The sequence below is a fragment of the Rhinolophus hipposideros genome, assembly GCF_964194185.1.
Source record: "Rhinolophus hipposideros genome assembly, chromosome: 2".
NCBI classification, from domain to species: domain Eukaryota; kingdom Metazoa; phylum Chordata; class Mammalia; order Chiroptera; family Rhinolophidae; genus Rhinolophus; species Rhinolophus hipposideros.
In genome coordinates, this window is record NC_138048.1 from 57,080,273 (window position 1) to 57,098,608 (window position 18,336).

General features: G+C 38.7%; 1 protein-coding gene across 1 annotated transcript; it reads left to right on the forward strand.

The window, feature by feature from the left end:
• Positions 1-1,187: 1,187 nt before the first annotated feature.
• Positions 1,188-16,436, forward strand: CLDN1 (claudin 1). The gene is made up of 4 exons (XM_081071597.1): positions 1,188-1,635; positions 9,943-10,107; positions 12,859-12,943; positions 14,622-16,436. The coding sequence occupies exons 1-4, from the start codon at positions 1,413-1,415 to the stop codon at positions 14,782-14,784; spliced, it is 636 nt and encodes a 211-aa protein (XP_080927723.1). The 5' UTR covers positions 1,188-1,412; the 3' UTR covers positions 14,785-16,436.
• Positions 16,437-18,336: the final 1,900 nt, after the last annotated feature.

Genomic DNA, 18,336 nt, shown 5'->3' on the forward strand with positions numbered 1-18,336 from the left:
TCCTTACCGTGTTTATTTCTGCCTCTGAGGTGCTTCTGTTTTTACCAAAACCATAGAAGCTTCTCCTCCCACCACACGCAAAAAGCAGTTGGGAAAACATTTTAATTATTGCAAACCACAGCGCCATTTAACTACAGAGAAGGAAGCTTTAGAGACCCATAGAGTGAAACAAAAGGCTCAACTAGATAAAAACCTGAGGGTGTGGCCATAGCCAGTCACTGCAAAACCCAGAGGTAGAACCAGGACTTCCTAAATCCTAGCCCAGTCCTCTTTCTACTGGGTTAAGACTTTTTAGATACCCTTCCCTTTGATGAATAGCACCTGGTAATTCATTAATGAAACACCCATTGAGGGTTGGGGGACCCTCGGTTGTTCTCCCTCTGACAATGAATTGCTGCTGGAAGACAAACTACTGAGGGGAAGAGGCTGGGGTGTGTGTGGGGGGGGAGGGGAGGTTGCATTTTCGTAGCAATGATAATTGATTAAAGGACATACATTTCAGTTAAGTTGAAATGTAGTAGAAAGCAGAGTGGGCTGGGAACATTGTACTGGATATGCTACTCACTTGCGGTATGATCTTATGGAAATCATATTTCCTTTTGGGGTCTCAGTTTCCTAATCTGTAAAGTATGCTGATTTCTTACCACCCTTGCAGAAATACATGATTCTAGAAAAGACCATGAACGGGGGGAAGGAAAGGAGAACAGGGAGGAGGAAGCTGAACAACAGGGAGAGAACTGTGTGCGAGGGAAGGGAGGAGGTGGTGGAGATAGATAGGAAATGCCTGTTGATGAGATAGTGAAAAAAAGTGGACCGTGACACTGTGGGTCCCTTGCGGGTTCCATTTTTCATCTTCATGCATTGGTACTGTTTACACATAATAGTAAGTTTGGGGGAAATAAAGCTTGAATGAATGGGACATCTGAGAAGGCCCACTAGAGAGAAAAAGAGCGAAGGGAGAAACGAGAGGGAGCGAGCGCCGGAACACTTTTAGTACCCGAGCGTCCTCAGGTTGCCCGCACATCGCGGGGGGACCTCCCGGCCGGGGGCGCGGAGGCCGACCAGTGGCGGAGCGCTCCCTCCCGCTTCCGCCGCGAGGCGCCCTGAAACCGCCAGGGGGTGCTGCGTGGCGGCCGGCCGGGCGAGGGGCGGAGCTGCTTTAAATCGCGGCGCCCTGCAGGTTGGCGTTTCAGTCGCAGAGCTGGGGAGCCGCGGTCGCTTCTCGCCCTCGGACTCCGGCGCCAATCCGCACGCGGACCTAGATCCTCTCCGGCGGCGGTGCAGGGAGCAAAGCTCCCGGCGATAACTTCCTCCACGCGGCTCCGCCTCCCCCCGGAGCCCCGGGTGCGCCCCCGCAATCTCCGCGCGTTGCACCTGCCACCACTGAGCGAGCCCGGGCGCCCGAGTGAGCGATGGCCAACGCGGGGCTGCAACTGCTGGGCTTCATCCTGGCCTTCCTGGGCTGGATGGGAGCCATCATCAGTACGGCGATGCCCCAATGGAAGACGCACTCGTATGCGGGCGACAACATCGTGACGGCCCAGTCCATCTACGAGGGGCTGTGGATGTCCTGCGTGTCACAGAGCACAGGGCAAATCCAGTGCAAAGTCTTCGACTCCTTGCTGAATCTAAACAGTGAGTGCGTGCCCCACCTCTACAGCTGTGACCTGGAGATCCCCATCCCCCGGGGGTTCCGTTTTGGGGCAGGGGCATCCGGCCCCCAATTCTGTGCTGGGATGACACGGTTATCAGTATTCAGCGATCGAGTCTTCTGATCCTGTGCTCTGTCGTGAGGAAACGGAGAGAACCTTGGTTTGGGAAAAGGGCAGCCCAGAACAAAGCTCTAGTTTTGCCTCTGATTCCCTGGGTAACACTTTTTCTCCCTTCTCGGTGTGGTTTCATCTTAAATTTTGATGAGAGCAGCGTGGAGATCCAGAGGTGAAAGTCAAATTCAAACTTTAGTTCTTAGGCCTCTCTGGGACATTCTCAGTCTGATTCTGTGTAAATCGAAGAATGGTAGTGTTTGGACAATCAGATAGTATGCCTTGAAAAGTTTGGAGCCTGATAGCTTCTTAAGTTTGTAAAATTAAATAGATAATCTCGAAGAATTAGATAAGCTTTCCTTCCCTCCCCCTCCTCCCCAGTCTATCTTTACTATGACTTTTCAAAGAAAAAGTCGCATTCCTACATTGGCATCTACTTACATTTAAGTTTGAATCTTTTGATTTTTTTAAGACGCAGCAAGTTTGGGGAGTCCTCTTTGCACCTCTTGCATGACTCCTTGAAGAAGCCTCTTGAGATGTCCTCTGAAGGTTTTAATTTTCAAGCCAGGGGTCTTCAGAGGAGGCAGATTGTTTAGTGTTATTTTGGAAAGTGAAGGTTGGTAGTAGGTGGGAAAAAGGGACAAGAAAAGAAAAAGTTCTACATAACCTCCCATCATAGTGTGAAGGGAAAAAAAGACATAAGCAAAATGCCACAAAGTAGACACAGCTAATGAAAGCAGAGGTCAGCTCCGGGGAGGAAGTTAGTGAGAGAGAGAGAGTGGGTCTTCCCCAAGTTTCCACCTCCCACAAAGGATTTTCTGTGTAAGGGCCGTTTGCTTCTTTCAAGTCGGAAAGGATTATGTAGACAGCAATATTCCTAAAGATAGTGGGGAGAAGAATGACAGGATGGCTTTTTCCCCCCCTTTTTAACGTGTTTTTAAATAAAAGCTTCTGAGTGCCTTGTCAGAAACTTCTTAAATTCCCACTTACATAGGTACTAACAATTCATGGCTAAAGTATCTTCCTTGAGATATTACATTAGTTGTCATGCAGCATGTGTCTGTTGTGCCCTTGAACTAACTTAAGAGAAGATTCCTTAGTCTTTGCCTAGATAAACAAGTCAGCCCACCGGGCCCTTTATGGGCTGAGGGTGAACAGTGTTGTCACCGCTCCAGTTGACTTGACATGCTTTGTTCACCTCCCACATGTGGTTTGTCAAAAGCCATATACTTTAGGGTTATTAAATCCGTTCTGAATCTGCTTAAACCCCTTATACACCTGTGGAATTTGGTCCGTCAATGTGAGTGGTAGTTTTGAGTACTGTTGTTTTCGCTTTTCAAAATCCCCATATTAGGATTCCTTTACACCAAATAGAAGGAGTATATTAGGTATACTCCTGTATGTAATCATTGAATCTCCACATGGAAAGATTAATACATATAAGGAAATGGTTTCAGGCGTTTTGGGTGTCATTTCGAGGAATTGGCAGATGGACAAGGTTCTAAGGGCAATTCTAGAGAGGCCTGATTCTTCTGATGAAAATAGTTTATTTTCAACATGTTTAAATATGTGTCCTTTTAACTTCCTTAGTTGACCCATGGAATCAGATTGCATCATGTTGTAAATACTCAGGTCATCTCTACATATGATAATGTGTTCAAGTGTTCTATTTTCATTTGTTCCTAGTTAATGTAGCTGTTATAGTCTTTGAAGTTGCGGTGGAAAAATTAAAGGATATCCTCCTCTCCCCGTACACATTTTTGAGCTGAATATATGTATTTTAAACTCCAGATCAGATTCTTCTCTTTTCGGTTAAACCCAGAGATTACTCAAGGTGGGGCTGAGACCTTCTCACAGAACTATTCCCAGAAGAGGGAGCCTTGACTCACAAGTACTCTCCCCAATGACTCACTGGATGCCTTTGGATGGGGCCATAGAACCTGTCTCTGTTTTTCCACCTGGCTAGTGGTGCTCACACCCACCTGATGGAGAGACCTGGGGTGGTGATTCACTGGCTGATTTGGTATAGCTCCGTGACCTCTAGAGGTGCACAGGATTATCTGTATATTTAAGTAGTGTTCTTTGTAAAAGTTTGCATTCCTGGAAGTGCTTTTAGGTGAAAAGCTTGGTGAGAAGTTTCCTGAAATTGAACCTTATTCTCTTTGCCAGTGGAGCCCACTTGGCACCTTAGGGTCGAGACACAGGGATGTATCAAGGTTTTAGTGCTAGACATGTTAAGAGCCTTTGTTCCCCTGTTCTAAATAGTGTCAGCTATGAAAAGCATAATTCCATAAGTACCTAAAAGGATACGGTGTGCTTGAACCAACATAGGAAATGAGATACAGCAGGGGTTTTTTTAGGTACTTCTTGCAAAGCAGTTTGTGAAAATGTAACAGAAAGTTCCTGGAGAAACAAATGTCGCACTGTGCATTGTGGTTTTACTGTGGCTGAGACAATTTCAATTCCATCCAAAGTATGTGATGTTTATTGACATTGATAACTGCTGTGGCTGAAAGCTGGAATATACAAAGAAGAGTGGCAGATACAGTTACAGTAGACTTTTCTGGATTCCGCTGGACAATTTGACTTGTTTTGATCCTGTTCTAAAACTTTTGGCAAGCTAGTGGCTGTTTTATGTGCTTCATTTCTTCTTCTTGCTTGGCTTTAATAGCCAGAGCTGTTCAAAGATTGGGCCGCCCTGGGAGAGTGCATGGTGGGAGGTGGACAAGCCGAGAAAGAAGTAAGCATTTTGTAGGAATGTTGTAGGGAAAATCCAAGCACCAGACAAATGGGAGGTTAGGCTAGACTCTCTCAGTCACATCCAACGTTGGAATTCTGTAATTTGTTTATAAGCTCCTCTAGCCTGTTCAACTTGCTTCGCATGAATCTACATGTGTGTGGGAGTGCTTAATGAGTATTGTTGGTGAGGTTTCTCAGCACTCTCACCAACACGTCAGGCTCAATCAAACAGACAAAATCACTAACTTGGACAAACTTTGAAGCATGGGCAGAGAGGCAGGCACCCACTTATACTTCCCCAGACTGCATTATACTTGCTGAATCAAGGGTGTTCATAGGACCACTGGTGTTCAGGTCTGTTTAAAGAATTAGTTCTGACTCTTGGAACGATGGAAGTCAAAACAAAAATCCAGGCTTGAGATCAGTTCTTATTTCTTACCCTGGTTTTGCCCTAACTAGTTTTGTGTATAATAGCGAGCCACTTGGTCTCTCTAGGCTATAGTTTCCCCACTTATAAAATAGGGCAGAGTGGGAGGAATGTGGAGATGAATCCATGATTCATTCATCCATTCAACAAGGGGTGAGCTATCTTGTTCCTAGGGATGCAGCCAAGATGGTACATAAGATATCACTGTTTATTTCTTCCAGTGTCAATGTTCGTTAATAATCGCAACAATTGAAGGGAAAAAGGAAGTGGCATAGTTTAGGTTTCCTTCATTAGAGTGGTGAGTAAGTGGCATAGAGGAAATATAGAAACATAAATTTAATCACGAGGCAATCTAAGAAAAAAGTGAGAGAAAGAAGGAAGGAAGGAAGGAAGGAGGAAGGAAGGAAGGAAAGAAGGAAGGAAGGCAGGCAGGCAGGCAGGCAGGCAGGCAGGAAGGAAGGAAGGAAGGAAGGAAGGAAAGAAGGTAAGGGAGGGAGGAACTGAAGGAGGGGAGAGAGAGAGAAAAAGGGTAAGGGGGGGAGGAAAATTGCCCAGAACATCCTGAAAAGTGGTAAGTCCTGCCTCATCCCAGATCACTTCAGTTTCTGACTGTGCTGGTATCTGAAGTCACCCTGTAGCCACCAGCGCAGGCATCAATAAAATGGAAATGCTAAGAATGAGGACTATTGAGCAACTTCGAACTTGAGTAAAAGTGAAAGATTTAACAAGTGAAAAAGCCATGGAAATATAGTTCTGTGATGGTCTGTGATGAGTTCATTTAATTGCGGGGGAGAAGAGAGCATTTTTGTTCCAGTTACCCAATCTTCATTTCATTCATTTTCCTATTACTTATTAAATAACTGCTGATGCAAAGAGAGCCTATGGGAAGATGCAGATATACTTAAACTCTTTTTGTTTATGATATGTAGTACGCAGGGTAATAATGTAGTAATATGGCCAATAAATAACATGAACAATGTCAGGTATTTAAAGGAGATTCTGCTTCTTGTAAGACTTTATAAAAGCTTCAGGGGTAAAAAACCTCCACTTAATTTTCTATACTTGTCCTTTCTACATTTATGTTGATTAACCTAACTGGTATATCAGTGACTACTAACTCATTTTTTTTTTTTTTTTTGGTCTTGTAAGTAGAGATCTTTGTAAGTATTTTTATCAGATTATACTTTCAGATTGCAAGGGGTAAGAACTCCTTAGGGGGTCTTTAAATCTCAAGATTATCAGTCTAGCTAAATCTAATTAAAAGACAGCCTTTTCTTTGTATTGCTGAATAATGATGAGAAACAATAGTGTTGCTTTTTGAATATTTGCTAACCATTTTCTCCATAGAAAATTTTAGTCAGTGATAACAGTATTGTAAAGGTATCTGCAAATATAAGGGGCCAAAAAGGAAACATGTTTACTTAGATTTGATCCAATCAGACCAGGTCAGAGTTAGTAATCCAAGGCTATATTATGTCTCTAGTCCAAAATATTATTTTGTAGCTTTCAAACATTTTTCAATGTCTCCGTTCTGCTGATCATCATTCATTAGGAAACCTCATCTTGGAAGCTTATTAGATGTATAACTTAAAAATTTAGAAAAGTTTGAAAAACAGTTCAGGTTAAGCAAAAAGTGTGATTTTTTTTTTTTTTCCTCTCTGTGAGTTACTAGATGTTAATGATATAAACAAAGTCTGGCTTTATGTAGCAAGATTTTAGCAGCATCCTCAGGCTCTCTATGGAGGCATTTCTCTGTATTGTTTTTAAAGGTTAAGCTTTACACAACACAGTATTTTCACCTAACATATTAGAATTTTTAAAGGATAAAGATGTATTCTAATTTAAATTCATTAAACGCAGATTGAATAATCTATGTAGTTTACCAGGTACTGTTCTTAGTGCTTTTGATGGAAATATGAACAAATATTTGACCCAAGCCTTCAAATATCTCACAATTATATATTTTAGATCTCTGACTTAAAAGACTTTCCATGAGACCTTAATTTGAAGGATTCAGCTGGTTCTAGCTTCAAACAGTGCAATTTAGATTCTATCTGCACATATAATCCTCATAACTTCTAACACAACACTTGCTTACTTTGATTTGTAATCCATCATTACATATGCCCAGCCTAGTGGGTTTTCATGCTGATTCTCAGCCTTTTTTTTCTTTGTATTTTTAAATTTCCTCCCACATATCACTATAGTTAAGAATTCATCTAAATATCTCCAGTGAGGCAAGATGAGATTTTGTATTTGATGCCCATCTAGTACTGTAAAACATAAAGATATTTCCTAAGTCGATGGATACCAAAGACTTAAGTGAAAAAAAAAAAAAAAAGATTGCTTTGCAAAATAACAATATTGCTGTAAAAGAGGTAGAAAGAGTAAATTGGGTATGGCATGAATCAAATGTGTTATTGTTGAGAACTTAAAGGGGGAAAAAACAACGTTGAAAACTGAATATTCAATCATTCCAGGTGAGTGCAGATGGAGCCCTGAAGTAGTTCATCCATGAGTGCTCCCTGCCTGGGTGGTTTTATACAAGCTTGACTCATGAGACTGAGGCCCAGTAGACTCCTCGTGAAGAATACCTTGTGATCCAAGTGTTCAGACCTGCTGGGCTGGTGGCCTGCTGCTTTTACGTGAAGTACAGAGCAGAATGATTATTATGGAAGCTGGGTTTGGTTTGAGGCCCTACAACTGCAACAAAGTGGAAAACTTGGAGAGAGATCAGAGAAAGCAACACACATGATGAATAAAGGGTTGGAAAACTGAGTTCTTATGACAAATTAAAGTGGAGGAGGCTGAACTATATAAGAGGTGATGCCTATTTGAAGGACTATCATAAGAAGAATGTTTACTGATCACACTCTCTATACTGAGGGTAAAAATCCCGTCACCCCTCGTTTAAGACCCTCCAGTGACTTCTGATTACACTTAGAATAAACTGGGAAGCCCTTACTCTAGCTTGAAAAGCCCTGCCTGATCTTTGCCTTCTGACCACCTTGTTAAACTCTCCTCATTTGACTTTCCACATCCTATCAGCCTTCAATAGAGTGATCCACTGTTTGTCCAGGATTGAGGGTCTTCTCTGGATGCAGGGTTTGTAGTTTTCAAACCAAGACAGTCCCAGGCAAATGGACGGGGCGGGGGCGGGGGTCACCCTCTTTCTTCTCCAGGCACATGGATCATCTTTGTGACTATCAGCATCTTCTCAGCCAGCCCTTTGCCTGAAATGATTTCCTTCTGAGTGGAATTTAGGAACAAGTCTGGAAATCTGTGTTGTGTATGAGAGCTTAGTTATTTTATTTTAATTTTCCTTTTAGTAATGATTAGCTATCAAAAACTATTGGTAAATCAGAAGGGCAGACACTCCCTAACTGGAGTCCTTGGTACTTTCCTCTTCATACCACAGTATGGTGTGGGGTTCCAAGAAAGAAGTTCTGCAATAATCTTATAAGCAGCTTCAGTTTCTGGTAAACCCATGTTCCATGGAATATGTGCTTCATTTAACTCAGTAGTTCTTACACCACCCTGGAATCTTAAGATAAGTGTGTGAGTAGGTACACGTGTGCCCACACACACTTACGAGGAGGTGGATATGTGAGAGGAAAAGGGGAGTGTCTCAATTTTGCCTTCCAATTAAATCAAGTAAAAATGTTTCTTGACTTTCAAAATATCTATCAACTACAGAAAAAAAAAAAATATATATATATATATATGCTACAATGATTTTATCACAGACTATCTGGTTATGGCAAGGATGGAAATATTAAAAATTATATTGACTGATATTTTAGAAATCTTAGTGTTAATTAGGGAAATACTGAGACTGAGCCTAGGTCTACAAAATCTATGTCTACAAAATCTTTCCATCATGTCAGCCACTTCTGAAGACCATCAAGATGTCAATTGTTCCAACTCCCTGGTTAGAGATATTATCATTCACACTTTTCGTAATAGAAACATGGTCCCCATGAATATAAGTAGAGTACTGAAGGTAACATGGTTTGTTACAATGTAAATAATATTTATATATGTAAAAATACTTGTCACATGTTAGCCCTGTCAATGACATGATAATCTTTATGTGAAGGAGGACATAAATCTACAAGTAATCAAACTCATCCAACCAGCATAGTTTCAGCTCCTTTTCTTTGTGCCTTTATGCTACCATGATGGTGTCATGTTTTTACTCTTTAAGAAATATGCTGATATACTCTCTGAAATCTGACTCTATCTGTTTGATCATGACTTAGTACACCAATGAAAATAACAGGAAATTAGAAAATTGGTAGAATCCTGAGAAATGCTACATTGAATTATTTTCTGCTATTTTACAATATGACAGTGTAAATAGTTTTAAAAACTGGTGATGTCTCTGAATATGAATCTATACTGTTGTAAAGTAACATCGCAAAGGAGATTTTGTTTTGTTCTAAGAAAATGACATTCATATCTCCCACCCCCATCCCAGTTACTGGAGATGCAAATGCTGTTTATTCAGCCATGATAATCTCTTGACAAATTTATTTCTTCCAAATCCACCCATTTTTTTCCTGAGGCTTGATGACTGAGATCTAAAGCTATTACCAAGCTATATTGTAAACCATTTTAATTATAAATGGTTTAACATTAAGGATAATACATATGATTGTTGTTTCAGAATTGAAATACTTCACTAGTAAGGATTAAAGATGTATTAGTTCAGCTAAACCTATTCAACCAGATTATTAATTAGTTTTCCAGAGGAATTTGAATTTAGTGTTGAAAACATAAAATGTTAGAGCTGCAGGACTTCTTACTCATTATCCAGCCAGGAGTTTGTTTTTCTGGAGAAGAAACTACCTTGGTTACCTGCAGAAACCCCACTAGAACTGAGTTCTCCTGACTCCTAGCTCCACTTTCCTTATTCCATACAATATTGAAGTATACTTGGTCTTCTACCGTTCTTCTCCTGTTGGTCTACACATGACTATTTTTTACATGTTCTAAAATGTTTTCTGCCAGGCACATTGCAAGCAACCCGTGCCTTGATGGTGGTTGGTATCCTGCTGGGACTAATAGCCATCTTTGTGGCCACTGTTGGCATGAAATGTATGAAGTGCCTGGAAGACAATGAGGTCCAGAAGATGCGGATGGCTGTCATCGGGGGCGTGATATTTCTTATTGCAGGTAAGAGAGGCCCCATCCCCCTTCCTAAATTGTCTCTGGCATGGTTTCACCTTCCTAATATCTGAAGACATAGACATTTTAAGTCCAGCTGAATTTCCTATTCTCATACAGGAACCAAATGAAAATTTGAGATCTGTGCTCATCGTGGACCAGTCTATTCTTTCAGGTTCCAGGTGCCCACTGGTTTCTTAGAACCAGTCTCCCCAGGTGAAGGGAGCTATCTCCTAGCTAGCAAACACTACAGAGCAATTTCGTGTAATTCAGAAAATTTATGTGGCATTTCCACAAATGATGTGTGGCAAAGGTGGGGAATAGTGAGAGAGAACATAAAGAATGTGCAAATCATACAGGTGTGTGAAGAATGGGATTGGGATTACTGGAGAAAAATGAGGACATCATTCTAGGTAGGTAGATCTGATTCCAGAACATACAGAATGTACCCGTAGGTGAGTGAAGAGAAAGACCCTTTGGAGTGGAGATGGAATGTTGGAATGGTAGAAAAACAGGTTAAGTGAATTAAGAACAAACACATACAGAACAGCCTTGAAAAAAACCACTATGTATTTGTTGCTTTATTGAGGTGTTGATTGATGAGGTAGATTTGTGAACTTGGAGAAAATGAGAGTCAGAAAAAGACATGGCAGTTGCATTTTAAAGTGTTATAGTAAGGCATATTTTAAATAAGTTTGTGTGAGTGTATAGAAGAGTATTATAGAAGAGTATTATATATGGTCTATTTTTAAAATAGACAATTACATATATATGTGTATATATATATATATATATATATATATATATATATATATATATAGTCTATTTTTGAAATAGACACTTACATATACTATATATAATGTGTATAATAGCCTGTTGTGTTTGAAAATGACACCAGTGATATAATCTACCACTAGGAGAAACTAGAATTAGACTTTCTTTTCTAATTTTCTCTTTGACGAAAGGCCTTGTAGAGGTCTTTACTGCAGCATAGTGTGTGGATTTAACCGATAATGAAGGAAGAGTGCCTGTTGCTTTGCTAACGATTTAGTTTAAAGTCACCATTCTTTCAGTTTATGAAAATTAGTTCCTGTCAAAAAAATATATATATGTATGTATATATATATATATATATATATATATGTGTGTGTGTGTATATATATATGTATATGTATATGTGTGTGTGTGTGTGTATATACACACACACGCACACACATACATACTCATACACACACTTAGACACACACGGATGGTGCTTTATTCCCAACAATTTAATTTTACATCAAAGGCTATGAATAAATTTACTGCATAGCACCCTTCCTTTGCTTGCCATATTGTGACTCTCCTAAATGACTGCATCACTCCCATTTCAGTTTCAGGGATTTCCTAGGGAGTGAGAATCAAAAGTTCCAGAGCATTCCCAAGTTGTATCTGAGCAGTCAAAAGCACTAGTGTTTTCTGTCACATATTAGAAGCAATTAGACAACTTTTTTGTGAGAGGGTGGAGAAAAGATCACTAAAAAATTAACCTTTTTATATTGATGATATTGATGGTTTCTTAGAATTACTATAAAAGGAAGTTATTTAATTTCTTTGGATAATAAAAATCAAGATATTTTATAATACTTTTAAATGATGGAATGAGTTGTTTTGACTAAGGGGTTTCTCTGGTATTACTGAAATACGAAATGCATGGACACTTGGGAGTGTGCTGCATAAATTTATCTGAGTGACACCTCAGCAAATCTCAAGGCAATACCTGGCAGGTCTGGCCAGTGGAGCAGCAGGAATTTGGGTGTTCTGGTCCATTCTGAGATAGGTCCTGTTCTTCCTTGCTTTCTAGCTGCTTACTTTCCTTCTGATCCTGAAGAAATGTAAAATTTGAGTTTTGGTTAAGAAGAATATAGGAAGGTTTGTAACCATTTTACAGGCAATTCATCCATCCTAATAAGGACATTTGTTTTATCAAAAGCAGTTTAATGCACTAATATCTAACAATATCTTTGAAGATCTTAAATGACATGAACCTGCTGAATTGTTTCTAAAAAAGCATGCTTTGTGCCAGTGACCTTGAACTACAAATGCATGAGATGACATGAAGAGTATAAATTATGTGTCCTCTGACCTAATATTTTTGTCCATCTTAACAGAATACTTGGAATAAATCATGTCTGAACCTCTAATCTCCCTACATTAGAATTATCTAAATTGTGACAACATGGATGGATCTTGAGAGTATAATGCTAAGCGAAATAAGTCAGACAGAAAAAGCAGAGAACCCTATGATTTCACTGATATGTGGTATATAAACCAAAAACAACAAAAGAACAAGACAAACAAATGAGAGACAAAAACTCATAGACACAGACAATAGTTTAGTGGTTACCAGAGGGTAAGGGGGGTCGGGGAAGGGAGATGAGGGTAAGGGGGATCAAATATATGGTGATGGAAAGAGAACTGACTCTGGGTGGTGAACACACAATGGGATTTATAGATGATGTAATACAGAATTGTACACCTGAAATCTGTATAACTTTACTAACAACTGTCACCCCAATAAACTTTAATTAAAAATAAATAAATAAATAAAAAGAGAAAAATAAATAAATAAAATTGTCTAAATTAAAATTGACTAAATTAAAAATGTCAGCACTATTGATGAGATTTAATTCTTGTAAAATCCGTATAAACTTAATGGGCTCTGTATTTATGCTCAGTGTTCCATAGTGATTAATGGTCTTTTGTTTTGAATTTTTCTAGGTCTGACTATTTTAGTGGCCACAGCATGGTATGGCAATAGAATTGTTCAAGAATTCTATGACCCCATGACCCCAGTCAATGCCAGGTAATGCTATTCATGCGTAAAATAGCTTGTTTTCTGAGAAAATACCCTTTTTATGTTGTGCAAAGTCCAGCGAGTGCCACAGCTTCCCAGATTTGCTTTCTGGAATTTTATGTCAAACTTGAAAATAATTTGAATGCCTGTGACTCATGTTAAAACAGGTCTGAGTATTGCTTTGACAGCCTATATTGATGATAGAACACACTTAAAGCAGAAAAGTTTCAAGCTTTATACTTTGCAACAGTGTGCTGGACCTTTATTCTTTTTAAAAAAATATTAATAAAGATAATATATTTAAACTGCCCTTTTTGAAGTATATTCTGATATAAAACTTAATTGTAAGTATTTGTAAGTAGCACAGTTTATGATTGAAACAAATGGTACTACCTTAGAGGTTAATGAATAATACTCCATTGCCAAGTTTAACTTTATTTATGAAAAAGTTTGTTTATGAAAAAATAACTTGTGATACTACTTTGAAATTTTATGTCCCCTCACAACTATAAAATTGACTTTACAAAGGTCGTCTTTCTTAATATTGCAGGTTGTGGATGAAAGTTAAAGAGCTAATTCTTGGCTCTCATGTAACAACACTCTTTGATCAGGACAAGGCTCTTTGTCTCACTGTGTTCATGTCTTTAAAGCCTAATAACTACATTCAGAGTCAGGATGTTAAGCAGTAATTATTGCTTGTTGAGTGCTAGGATGAATGGATGAAAAAATCACAGTGGTTGGATAGATAAGGTGTGATTCTTTTTATATAATCACTCAGGTAGAGGAGAACACATAGTGCAGTGATTGTGTTGGAGCCCATCCCATAAGATTTACAATGTAGGGACAGAAACTGCTAGAGGTCAACAGGCTAAAATTTCAGCAGTAATAGATGTGAAAGCACTTTATAAATTGCTAGGCACTGTACATTTGTTATTTACATTGTCTCACATGATCCTGAAAGTAGTCCAGTAATGCAGATTGGATTATCCTATTTTAAGAGAAACAGAAACTGAGATAGAAAGGTAAAATTACTAGCCTACAATTGCAGCAGTTGAAGACTTTGCATCAGGATCTAAACCCAGGCCTTACAACTGTAGATCCAGCTTTCTCAACCTTTATTGTCCACAGTCAGTCACAAAACCTCTTCCCAAGAGTCTGGCTTAGTACATCCACCTGGATCAGCTTAATCTTCAATTGTCCTTGGGATGCTTAGAAGTCTTTTTTACAAAACCATTAATTTCAGATTTCAGTGTATATAGATGTAGGTACCTAGGATCAACTATTAAAAACTCTAATAGTCTAACACTCTAGCAGTTTCTTTGCAGAATATGGTTGCTACTGGGCCATAGCATGACTTGTTAAGCTTTAGCCTAGGAACCATAGTCCAAACCTGACTTTTAAAGTATATAAACATGCTTTATAAGACTCCTACACACAGAAAGGTCTTTGGAAATATTTGTATAACTAAGCTGGCATTGCATGCCGTATTGCCTTATCTACTATTGCAAATTGTCAACAACTGTAATGTAAACATTCTTGTGTGTGTTTCCAAACCTGAAAGTGCTTCCCCCAGGGATCATGCAGGGTTATTTTCAGTGGAGTATGATACTGGTTTCTTTACTTAATTATATTAGAAAAAATTCCAATGATTCATTGATTAAGCAAATGCATTGTCTTGTTTCTTTAGGTATGAATTTGGTCCAGCTCTCTTCACTGGCTGGGCTGCTGCTTCTCTCTGCCTTCTGGGAGGGGCCCTACTTTGCTGTTCCTGTCCCCGAGAATCAACATCTTACCCAACACCACGGCCCTATCCGAAACCTGCACCTTCCAGTGGGAAAGACTACGTGTGACACAAGCAAAAGGAGACAGCCTTGTTGGAACAAACAGAAAATGGACATTGAAATACTCTCATTGACTTTAAGACCTTGAACTTTGACTATTGTAGTCTGAACTGTGGTATGACAAACAAACAAACAAACATTTTTTTTAAATACCCATTGCTAAAAATAACTTAGTCCTATTTTATCTCCTTTCCTTAATATGGGAGGGAATCATTTTCTACTTGTATTACTGCTTCCCACTGAGTAATTATCTCAAATGTGGGGAGGAAGAGCTGAAATATAGATATGTAGATATACATGTTTTTCTATTAAAAAAATTAGATAGAATCTCTTCTTATGTTGTCACCAGCATACTTAAAATATATCTTAAAATATATATTTAAGTATATTGTTTAAATAAGCAGTGTATTTGGTATGTCCCTTCTTTCTATATGTATACATATATTATAAGTCAAATATCATTTACCCTCCTTTATCAGCTTTAGTGTCTTTGACATCAGACCTAACGTACTATACCAAGTACCGATTCTTTCAATTCTTCACATGTGCCCTTTTGTATACTTCTTTTACTTTTTTTCACCGTGATCTTATAGCACTTGCTTTGTCATCAGTCATTCTTCATACTTTTATTTGTTTTTTATTAGGTTGGGCTTAACTCTTGAATCTAATAACACATTTCATAAGCCTACTATTTAATTTCTAAAATCAATAAGATTACCTTACAACTCAGAACTTTGGGGGAAAATCATTCTGCATGACCAGATAATATATCCCCGTTCATCTTCCCACCTGATCTCTGTACTTTGACCTGTAACACTTGTTTGCTTTGAAAATATTTGTTTCATTGAGTAGCTGCTTTCCCTCGTGTTGTAACACAATTTTATTGACGGAATTTTCAAGCGACTTATTTACAGTTGTAAATCTTCCTAACTACAGTTTCCTACCCACTCCCTCCTCACCTATACTGTTTTTTCATATGTAATTATCATGTAGTTTACCTCTCCCCAGAGAGGTTTGGTCTGTTTGTCTTCATGAAGTGCTAGATTTTCTGTAGTGATAATCTGGTGACAAATATTCTCTCTGTAGCTGTAAGCAAGTCACTGATCTTTCTCCTCTTTTTTCATCTGTCAAATTGAGATAATGATACTTAACTAGCTGGTGGAGGTGGTGTGAGTATTAATTAGTTGGTATTATACTCATTCTTTGAACATGAAATATGTCTAACTAATGTTTTTATTTGCCCAATTGGCTGTTGGACGTCATTGAAGCAAACCTACACACACGCCTTCACGTTGTTCAGCACCTTCTCTTCTCCTCCAGTCCATTTCTTTTCTTTCAGCTGTGTCAAGCATGTTGTTGGGGCTCTGTTCCATTTGAACAATTGCTCTACGTTTTCCAGTCTGTGGAAAATGCTACTTCATTTGAGCAAGATGATGTAATGAAAAGGGTGTTGGTGTTGGTGTCTGGAGACGTGATTGGAGTCTTGGTGCTATCAATTACTGAGTTTGGGCAAGGCACTTGGCTGGCCTAGATTTATTGTTTCATCTGTAAAAAGGGGATTGTAATTCCTGACCTGCCTACCTCGCAGGGGTTTTGTGGAAATTCAGTGAGATGGAATATATGCAAATGTGGTTTGTAAGGTGAAAAGTACCATACTAGGCAAAAAAACAAAAACAAAAACAAACAAAAAAAAACAACCAAAAAACAACTAAGGAACTTAAGTGCATAGGTTTTGGATTACTTTTCAAATGATTGAAAAGACAGAAATTTTAAGAAATAGGTCTTGCCTTAACCAATCTCTCAAGTGATAAGACACTACAGTGAGATTCAGTTCACTAAGTAAAGAGGATTCTAAGAAAGTCAGTTTCTTCAGTCAGTATGGCCTGATGTTTTGTGTGGCTATTTTTTTCTCCTTTTAGGAATACAGACTTGAGCTGGGACAAGTCTGCAGATACAATGGGTAAAACAGAAGTGTAAGTATTGACAAAGCCAAAGTATGGAAGATTTATTTGAATTATGATAACTTCCAAGGGTACTCAAGGTGTATATCTGTTAAGTGATGTGGTTGGAGGTGTCGCTGTTAGCTAGCAACACTGCTAGGATAATTCATAGGGGGTGGTAATTCATAGTGAAACTATATGGAAAAGTTATCCAAAGAACTGCAACATATGAGGACTTGAACCTAGTAAATTTTAGAGTGTCTTCCAAGTCTGAGAGTCTATGCTTCTAGAGGGTATAATTCAAAGTGCCTTCACTACATCCATAGATCCTAACGATGTGTGAATATAAATGCATGTGGTGTTTAGTTGCTAAACTCTACAAAGAAATCTATAATCCAAAATGACCAACAGAAGTATTACACCAGAATTTATTCAGTTTTGATATTTTTGTACTCTGCTACTACACCTGGAAACAGACCCAATAGATATTATAGGGGTTTATATGGGAGTTTGTATAAAGCATTATTCTTTTTCAATAAGTTGTTGGTTGTTTTTTTTTTAAATAAAAATATAACTCCTTGCCTTATTTTTCTAATCATTATTTCAAGATCGTCATGCTTGAAAAGATGACTTGGGATAGGATCTGACTCACTCTGTTCCTGGGACACAGCTATGATGCCTCTGGGCCATCTAACAAATATCTGAATGACTACCTGCTAGAATGCCCTTTTTCTCTCAAACTGAACTCCTTCATCATTGCGACTGATGGTACAAGAGAATGCCAGGAGAAGTCATTTGATTTTCTTCAGCGATAAAAAGGGGACATACTTCAGTGAAGAATTAAATGATAAAATGGCCAACTAGAAAACACTGTGCAAGCTTCAGTGGTTCCTCACAAGGAGGAAGAGTGAAAGATTGTGGGTCAGAGATCCATTATTGTGTTTGTAATGATTATTGTCAAAACTACCTCCTAGGAAAGCAAGTGATGAAATGCATTCACTTGTTATCTGAAAATATCAATTATTGATAAAGTCTTAATTATAACCTCTCCCTGGACAATTTTCATACTGAAGAGACAGGCCTGTAAACAAAGGTTTTCAGCTCTATGTGAACTCTCATGTGTTAGCATGATGGGTGAGAGATCAAGATTATTAGATTGATTTGAACTCCCCTTAAATTAAGCAGATACATCAGAATCCTCAGTCTTTCTACATAATTAAATCTCTGGAGTGGGACCCATGCCAAAAAGGCCAGTGTAGCTAGAATGGATTAAGTTCAAAAGAGAGTAATAGGAGATGAAGGCATAAAAGGAAGAGGAATCTAAACTGTAATCAGAGCATGGTGGACCATTGTAAGGACTTCATCGTTCCACTAAAACGGACAGATATTTTTAGGTTTTGAGCAGAGGAGACACAAGATCTAAAATACGATGTAGTAGGATCATTTTTATCTGGTGCATTGAGAATAGAGTATAAGAGGGCAAGAAAGAAAAGCAGTGAGTTCAGATAGAGATTATCACAATAATCCTGGCAAGAGGTGGTTTGGTGATAGCAATGGATAGTAAGAAGTTGTTAAATCTGAATATTAAAGTAGAGCCAGCAGGTTTTGCTGATTAACTGCA

What these genes read in the sequence shown, in the direction of transcription:
- CLDN1 (XM_081071597.1), top strand. Translation starts at nt 1,413, where the DNA reads ATGGCCAACGCGGGGCTGCAACTGCTGGGCTTCATCCTGGCCTTCCTG. An exon ending in CTCCTTGCTGAATCTAAACA is followed by an intron (nt 1,636 to 9,942) that starts GTGAGTGCGTGC and finishes GTTTTCTGCCAG; the next exon opens with GCACATTGCAAGCAACCCGT. An exon ending in CGTGATATTTCTTATTGCAG is followed by an intron (nt 10,108 to 12,858) that starts GTAAGAGAGGCC and finishes GAATTTTTCTAG; the next exon opens with GTCTGACTATTTTAGTGGCC.